Source organism: Lactuca saligna, chromosome 8 (assembly GCF_052625555.1).
Source record: "Lactuca saligna cultivar CGN05327 chromosome 8, ASM5262555v1, whole genome shotgun sequence".
NCBI classification, from domain to species: Eukaryota; Viridiplantae; Streptophyta; class Magnoliopsida; order Asterales; family Asteraceae; genus Lactuca; species Lactuca saligna.
Window position 1 is genome coordinate 7,943,002 of NC_136424.1, and position 9,420 is coordinate 7,952,421.

At 39.7% G+C, this 9,420-nt stretch overlaps 1 protein-coding gene across 1 annotated transcript; it reads right to left on the minus strand.

Moving 5' to 3' along the window:
* Positions 1-1,537: 1,537 nt before the first annotated feature.
* On the minus strand, positions 1,538-4,000 carry LOC145009371 (uncharacterized). The gene is made up of 2 exons (XM_078968079.1): positions 2,497-4,000; positions 1,538-2,397 (listed from the first exon to the last, which is right to left on the minus strand). The coding sequence occupies exons 1-2, from the start codon at positions 3,998-4,000 to the stop codon at positions 1,538-1,540; spliced, it is 2,364 nt and encodes a 787-aa protein (XP_078824205.1).
* Between the last annotated feature and the right edge of the window lie 5,420 nt (positions 4,001-9,420).

The window sequence follows — 9,420 nt, forward strand, 5'->3', positions numbered from 1 at the left end:
ACATGACCAACCACATCCCTCCGCACCTAGACCCAATCAAGCTACCTGCATCTGACCCCCACATAAGCGGTCTCAAAGTGGTCTGTGAGGCTCAAAACGTGCCCCATTCATCAAATACAAGGAATTCCATATCAAGACCCAGGACCAATCTATGATTCAATACTTATGACTCGGCGCTATGGTACCTTTAGGGATGAGAAGACAAGAGAGAACAAAAATGCACGAACTTAAACTAGAATGCATCTAAAAAGTATGAAAATTAGAAAAGAAAGAAAGAAAATATGCGATATTTTTGAATTTTTTATGCAATTTTTATGAATGCCCTAAATGACTAACTCTAAATGCAACTATATACAACCTAAATGCAATAAAAACAAAAGATTAGATTACCTCACCCCAAGCTTAAAATTAAGCATTGTCCTCAATGCTTAGGATGAGAGTAAGGAAGGATCATACCGGGATCAAGATGGAGGAGGCCCGAGAGGATGGTATGAAAGCAACACATGGATCGCATAATGATGCTTGGATGGAGTTCTTGGCCGCCTAAATACACATGGATGAAAGCTTGGTCGCGCAAAGGACGTATATGAAATGGCTCGAAATTTTCTTATGAAATGACATATTTGTGCGGGTACCCTCGCAAACTTTACGCGGGTGGGGGGCATCCGCGCGCACATGTCAAAATACATCCCATGTTGGGGTAATTTGGAACTCGGAATCTGTGCGGTTGGGGGCCGGTCGCGCAACGGCTGCGCGGGCACCCGCACGCAGCAATCAGAAAGCACCCCATGTTGGTGTAATTTGGAACTCGTGCGAAAGTCAAATTTTTGGAATTTTTCAAACTTCACCAAAATCACTGGAAGACTTCTATATGCTTATTTTTAGGCCAACTTCAAGTTTAGAAACACCCAAAAATTTAAGCGGAGATTATTTATTCACAATGCATTTATTTAACGTCTTTGCCAAGACATAGCCCCGCTTCCGTCAGCCTTCGTAAATCGGTGTTTCCATTGTTACGTTGTCGAATTCTCCCATGTCAAAGCCTTCATAAAATAGTTTCAAATGGTGCCCATTCACTTTGAAGATTTGGTTTGTTTCCAAACTCTTGATTTCAACCAAACTAGGATCAAACACTTTTATAACAATAAAAGGTCCATGCCATCGAGATCGCAATTTTCCCGGGAATAACTTTAAGCGTGAATGATAAAGAAGAACTTTTTGACCCGGAATAAAGTGTTTTTGGGTTATATGCTTGTCATGAAATGCCTTTTTCTTCTCTTTGCACCTTTTGAACATTTTAATTATCTTCTTCTTGACCACTTCCATCATTGGAGGATTCAATCTTCTTTGAGGTTCCCTCTTAGGATTACAATCATCTTCCATGATTATCTTGTTTGTGCATACATTAGGGCTTATCCTGTTTATTGGCTCAATCACATCAACCCGATACAATGGAGAAATGTTACTAGGGTAACTCATTCCTTCAAAGATGTTGAAGTGAATGGTTTCTCCATCAAACTCCATAGTTATCTTTCCTTTATGGACACCAATGATTATGTGAGTGGTATGCATGAAAGGTCTTCCAAGGAGGATCATAGATGATTTGGAAGGAGTCTTTTTCTTCAAGATCAATGACATAAAAATCCGCCGGAAAAACAAATTGATTAACTTGTACTAACACATCCTCCAACACTCCTCTTGGAGACACACTTGACTTGTCTGCTAATTGAATGATTACTCCAGTTTCTTCCAAAGGTCCAACATTGAGAGATTGAAAAACCGAATATGGCATCACATTGATCGAGGCTCCAAGATCTAACATAGCACTTTCGACATGAAAATCACCAATGGTACAAGGGATAGCAAATATTCCCGGATCCTTGCATTTGGGAGGTAACTTCTTTTGGATAATCGCAGAAACATTTGCATTGACTTGAATCTTTTCATTCGCCTTGAATTTTCTCTTTTTGGTGCATAAATCCTTGAGGAATTTTGCATAACTTGGAATTTGCTTAATAGCATTCAGTAGTGGAATGTTGATTTGGACCTTGCGAAAAGTTTCAAATAATTCATTTTCTACCTCTATCTTCTTGGAAAAGGCTAACCGGGAAGGGAAGGGAGGTGGTATGACCAATGGTTTGATGGGTTTGTTGGAAGAGTCGGGTTGATCAATGTTTGGCACAACCGGTTCCTTTGGGGGAGCTACAACTTTTGAAGGTTCAACCATGATGACTTCATCTTCTTCTTCTCTTGAAAATCTTTTAGGGTTGCTTTCTCCAAGTGTTTTCCCACTTCTCAAAGTTATTGCACTCACATTGGGGTTCTTCTCGGTTTGTGATGGAAGTTTACCCCTTTGTTCTATCTTGTTGAGAGCGGTTGCCAAGTCTCCAATTTGTGCTTGAATGTTGGAGAAAGTATTCTTGGTTTCTTGTTGAAATTGGGTTTGACTTTAAGCAAGAGAAGTAACAAGTTCTTGAAGGCTCAATTGATGGTTACCACTTGATTGACCTTGTTGTGGAGGGTGTTGGTAATGTGGAGGGTTATAAGAATTTTGTGGATATGGAGGTTTTTGGGATTGGTATTGTGGATGTTGGGGTCTCATCAAAAGATTTGGTGGATTTTGCTTTGGTGGATAAGGGTTGTTTTGGGTATTCCTCCAATTTGGGTTGAAGTTATTTTGAAATCCCATGGGTCTTGGTTTACTTTGATATCCGCCCATTGCATTCACATCTTCCGGTTCACTTCCAAGTGTAGGACACTTATCCGTATAATGACCCGTTATTGCACAAATACCACATACCATCAATTGTTGACCACTTCCCACCACCATTTGACTTAACACATTAGTCAAATCCAAGAGCTTTGATTCCAAATGTTGAGTGTTGCTAACTTCACCAACCACTTGTGTAGAATTTCTCTTCATGTCATTTCGAGTCCCAAAATTCCTTTGATTTTGAGAAATGGTACCAAAAAGTAATCGGATCTCGTGAGGGGTTTTGTTGAAGATGTCACCACCACTTGAAGCATCAATCATCCTCTGATCTTTTTCATTCATACCCTCATAAAATTGTTGGAGAAGTAGTTGTTTGTGTATATTGTGTTGAGGACAACTTGTACACAAATTATTGAAGCGCTCCCAAAAATCATGAAATGTTTCATTTTCCCCTTGACGAATCCCCAAAATATCACTTCGTTGGCTTGATATCCGGGAGGTGGGATAGAATTTGCTATTGAAGGCCTTGAGTAACTCTTCCCATGTGTGAATAGATCCTAGTGGTAAGTTGAATAACCACTCTCTAGCTTTGTCTTCCAAGGTGAGCGAGAATGCGGTTAACTTGAAATCATCCAATGTCACATTATCGGGCAACATACTAACACATATCATATGAAAGGACTTCAAATACTTTTGAGGATCTTCTTTATCCAACCCATGGAACTTGGTAAGTTGATGGATGAAACTTGATTTCAATTCAATCCCTCGACGGTTTGCGGGATAAACAATAGCAAGAGGTGTATGAGTAACATCCGTTTCCATCATTTGTCTAAGTGTCAATTCTTGAGGAGGATTGAGTGGATTGGGGTTATTGGGATATTGTTGCAAGTAATTGGGTGGTTGTTGGTAAGGTGGATATGGGTATTGTTGGGGATTGTAGATTGGTGGTGGATAAGGTTGGTAGTTAGGGTATTGGTTGAAAGGAGGTTGTTGTTGTGGGTACATTGGGTTTTGGTACATTGGAGGGGGTTGGTAATTAGGTTGATTTGGGTAATGTACTTGTTGAACTTGAAAAACATTGTTTTGAGGTTGGTTGTTTTGGTGGAAGTGTTGGTTTTGTAGTTGTGGTTGTGGTTGATAATTGGGTTGGTTTTGAGGAGGGGCTTGATTCCAAGGTGGCATATCAATGAGAGGTTCTTGTGGTTGTTGTCTTGGTTGATGGGGTGGGGTATTGGCATCTTGGTTGATTGGGTTTGGGTTGGGATTATGAGGTGGAGTGTGATTCATGGCTATGTGGTTTTCAAATGGAATGTCTTCAAAGGAATGGCCAACAATTGGAGAACTCGGTTTGGTGTCGGTATCACTTGAAGTATGAACTTGATCTTCTATGTTGATTAGTGGAGAAGAGGAAGAAGCTTGAACTAGTTGTTGTTGCTTTGCTTGTTTGGCTAACTTTTTCAACCTTTTTGCTTCTCTTTCAATTTCCGGATTGTAGAGTAGTTCACCGGTTCTTTTAGACCTAGGCATAAACAATCAAATAACAAAAAACCAATTTCCCCGGCAACGGCGCCAAAACTTGGTCGGGATGTCAAACCCACCAAGCAAATTACACCCTTTGATTGCTAAATAAACGTAATATAATGGTAAAAAGGGGTATCGATCCTCGGGGAAATGGTTGCATTCAATCACCAATGCAATTCAATAGAACTAGTGAAATTTAACTAACTAACTACAATTAAAATAAGGGGGGGGGGGGTGTTTGATTACTTGATAACTAAAATACTTGAATAACTAAAAAAAACTTTGCAATTAAGCAAGTTGATGAGATGCTCAAAGGTTGGGAATAATTGGTTAACTAAGGCAATTCAACACAATGAACATTTGTGTGTTTATCATTAGGATCTAATACAAAGCTTATCCTTCATCCCAAATTGGTTATAGCAATCATGAAGCTGTTGGAATAGTGTCTAAGGCTGCAACTATATTAGGCAAGTATTATATCTGATTGTGCATGGTCCTTTTGGGTTGCCTTCACCATAGCAACTTGATGGATGATTTGTTAAAAGAGAGTAAATATTATAAGGAATAATATATGGTTATTTTGATTAATATAAGTCATAGATTAATTGGAATTAATTTGGTGACTTAAAGAGATTAATTAAATAAAAGGGTATAAACTGTCAATTGTTTTGATAGTTAAACTTTAGACTATAAATCCATTGGGATATGCTTTGGACGAATTCTATGAGATATAGGATAGCTAAAATCGTCCAAAGGCTTATCTATGGAATGGATTTGGATAGCCTTAAGAGAAGATTATCCAATTAGGGTTTAGGTTGTAACCCTTAAGGAGTCTACAAGTATAAATAGACCCTAGGGGTGAGGGAATTCAACACACCATCAAAAGTAGAGATACTCTGGCCGAATTCCTCCCCTCTCCTCTCTCCTAAATCATCTTGCTTGCTATTGGTGTTTGTAAGCCATTAGAGGAGTGACATTTGTGACTCTAGAAGCTCCAAGACAACAAGATCAACAAGGAACTCAAAGGTATGATTCTAGATCTGTTTCAATGTTGTTATTTAACCTAATTAGCCATTAGAAGTCTTGGATTCAAAGCATGTTTAATTAGAAAGCCTAGATCCAAGCATTAGGGTTTTGCATGCGCACATAGGAAAGTTCTTATGGCTAAAACCCATCAGTGGTATCAGAGCCTAGCTTGGTTTTCTTTAAATTGTTGCTTGATTAACTGAAACAAACCTGCAAAATTCGATTTTTGGGTTTATGAGTCATGGACTCGGCGAGTTCCAAAGTGGACTCGGCGAGTAGGCCTGTACTCGGCGAATTCGGGCGTCTGGATTAGGCAAAACCGGGATTTTTTCATGTTTATCTTATGGAAACTTACCTTAATCATATTAGATCAACCCTAATCCATTTTTTTTTATATATATGACTATAATCTTGATCTAATTAAAGATATTAATCATCTAATAAAATATTTAATTTCCTTATGTGATAAATGATTAATTATTTTGATAATTATCTTAAAAGAAATCTTGGATAAATCAAATAAAGATAATTAGGATATTAATTGTTAATTGGAATTATTTGTTATTTGATCCTTCATGTTTTAAATGTTTAAAACCTACCCTAAAGTTTTGAAATTTATATTTGTGATTAAAAGTTTTAATTTAAACAACTTAAATTTCAAACCCTAGATTTTAAAAGGTTTTAAAATACAACCCTATACTAATATGATATTACTAGAATAATATATATATGTATAACTAAATGCTAGTCTTACCGTTAGTAGGCCTCATTCACGAAGCCGATCTATAAGGTGGGTATAAGGTTGCGGCCTATAAAATGGCGCTTAATGGGTGTACACTCACACCCACCGCTTGCTTGATTGGTGGAGGGTCGTTAGCCGAACGGGTAGGATATGGCAACCTCATCTTCTCATTAAAAGTATAATAAGAAATACAAAGTAACTACATGTTTTAAAAATTTCCCAATCTTAGTTACTTTAGGAAAAGTGAATTGATGCAATCCCATGAAATTACACTTTGCACCTTGCTAAGAAGTTAGTGGAGCGTGTGTGGTTTACCGGCACACTAATTGGTTCTAAGCGAAGGTGGCAAAGGGTGATTCATTGTTTATCATAGTTCGATGGAGCGTGTGTGGTTTACCGGCACATCGAATAGGTGATCGTTACAATGAAGGCACCATGTGAATTTGCATGGTAATTCACACCCGCTTTGTGATCATCGGCATCCCAGTCACAAACGAGAGGGGCATATCGAGATTTAAACATGCCATTGAATAGTTTCAATGAATCTCTTCCGAACCTAGGAATTCTCAAAAACACTTAGGACTAATAGTTTAAGTTTTGTAATGGAGAATTAGTGAATCGTCATTCGCTTACCTTCAATTTATTTGCATGTTAGATTACGGCATCCCTTCTCTAGTATGTAAATGTTATTGTTGGATCCTAGCCCTAATTTTCTTATTGGGTGATAATTAGGGATTATTATTCTAATCTATCTTTGTCCTTTTTCTAATTGAAGATGTCGAACGCAAACAACGCTGCTGCTAGTTCTTTCACGTTGATGAGCCTTTGCCAAAAGGTCACCTTCGATGGAACAAACTTTAGCGAATGGATAAGATACATTCGCACCATTGCTCGCTATGAGGATAAAGAGTATGTCCTCGATGAGAAGCTCGAGAAAATCAACCCCGAAGTTGCTACTCTCGAAGAAATCACCGCCTTTGAAACTCATGAGCGAGATGCAACGAAGGTACATTGCATCATGATCGCCACCATGAACTCCGAATTCCAAAATTCCTACGAGGACATGTATCCATACGAGATGCATCAAGACTTGTTGGAGAGATACCACCAAAACGCGAGACAAGAGCGTTATGAGATTTTCACTAACATGATCTCCGCTAAGATGGGTCATGGAGAATCTCTTACCGTGCACCTGCAAAAGATGCAAAGTTATGTCGACCGCCTTCGCAAGTTAAATGTTGACTTCGGTGAAGACTTGGCGATCGATATGGTGCTTCACTCTTTGCCTCCGATGTACAACCAATTTAGGATGACCTACCACATGAACAAAGAAGAGGTCACCCTAAGCAAACTCCAAGGTCTCTTGAGGGTCGCTGAGAGCAACTTCAAGGACAAGTCTGTTGCACCTACTCCCAATCCGTCCGCTGCTCCTGTCTTGGCTATTGGTCAAAGGAAGGGAAAGAAGAGGAAAGCTTCATCGAATAACTATCGCAAGGTGAAAGCCCGAGATGGTGCCTCTTCTAGTGGGACCAAAGTTGATCCCGCTAAGCCCTGCTCCAACCCAAAGGAGGCAGAGTGCCACCACTGCCACAAGATAGGACATTGGAAGAGAAGCTGCCCGGATTACCTGCAAGCGATCAAAGAAGGAAAGATCAAGCCATCTTTCGCAGGTATATACACAATCAAATCTAACGATTCTAATCATGCTATTTCTTGGGTTCTTGATACCGGTTGTGGTTATCACATTTGTTCTAATGTGCAGGGACTAAGAAGAAGTAGGGATGTAGAGCAAGGAAGGATCAATCTAATCATGGGGAACAGAAGATCGTCGCCTGTGACCAAGATTGGAGTGTATTCTTTAGTGCTTAGGAATAATTTGGTTTTAGATTTGAACAATTGTTGCTATTCGCCAGAAATGGCTAGAAACATCATTTCATTTCATGGTTTATATAGACAAGGATTTAGATTTTCTTTTAATAATGAGAATGGTTCTATTTTGGCTTATCTAAATGGTGTCTTTTACTTTGAAGCTATACCATGTAATGGAATATATGAAACTGTTATGATTGTTGATAACTTAGGAAATGATGTTTTGAATATTGATTCTTCCACTAGTATGGATAAAGCATCCTTGTGGCATTGTCGTCTTGGACATGTCAACAAGAAACGCATAGCGCAACTCCAAAAGGATGGAGTGTTGGAGTCATTCGACCTTAGGGAAGATGACACATGCGAGTCTTGTTTACTTGGAAAGATGACTAAGTCACCCTTCACGAGTACTTGTGAAAGGGGTGAGGGGCTATTGGACCTAATACATACCGATGTATGTGGACCCTTTAGATCAACCACGAAGGATGGGAACCGCTTCTATGTGACTTTTACCGATGACTATAGTAGATATGGGTATATCTACTTAATCAAGAATGAAGTAGAGAATCAATTGGGCAGGAAAATCAAGATGTTTCGATCCGATCGAGGAGGAGAGTACCTCAGTCTTGAATTCCACGATTATCTCAAGGAGTGTGGAATAGTTTCGCAATTGACGCCTCCTAGGACACCGCAGTTGAATGGTGTGGCAGAAAGGCGTAATCGAACCTTATTGGATATGGTTCGCTCTATGATGAGTCGTGCTTCACTACCTATCTTCTTTTGGGGGTATGCCTTAGAGACTGCCACCCATATCCTTAACCGAGTCCCTACTAAGAAGGTTGCCAAAACACCTCACGAGATGTGGATGGGGAAAGCTCCTTCGTTAGCAGATATCAAGGTTTGGGGTTGCGAGGCTTTCGTAAGATGAGATACTCACGACAAGCTCGAACCTCGTAGTGAGCGATGTATTTTCATCGGCTACCCGCAGAAATCCTTTGGATATCTCTTCTATAGATCGAAGGACAATGTTGTTTTTGTTGCGAGGAAAGGAGTTTTCCGTGAGCGAGAACTCATAGGCCAAGGAGACAATGGGAGGCAAATCGAACTTGAAGAGATTCAAGAATCGATAGATGAAGGAACCTCTACCGCTGGCATTCAACCCGAGGAGGAAACTCCGGTTGAACCGATTGACGAATCCTTACCTCTTAGACGTTCCGATAGAGTTAGAGTTCATCCCCAGTTTTATGGTTTTCATATTACTACCGAAGGGGACACGTATATTAGTGATGGTACACTAGTAAATCTTGATGAACCTAATAGCTATAAGGAAGCCATGGCAGGCCCGGAGTCTGCGAAATGGAAAGAGGCAATGGATAGCGAGATCCAATCCATGTACGATAACCAAGTTTGGAATTTGGTTGATTATGTGCCCGAACGTAAGACCGTTGGGTGCAAATGGATCTTCAAAAAGAAGACCGACGTGGATGGGAACGTACACATATATAAGGCGCGATTGGTCGCGAAGGGCTTTACTCAAACTCCCGGAGTT

Bases quoted from the DNA above. Each gene is read 5' to 3' on its own strand.
- LOC145009371 (XM_078968079.1), bottom strand. From the start codon at position 4,000: ATGAATCACACTCCACCTCATAATCCCAACCCAAACCCAATCAACCAA. The intron at 2,398-2,496 runs GTAACCATCAAT...CCAACATTCAAG, and splicing joins ACAACAAGGTCAATCAAGTG to CACAAATTGGAGACTTGGCA.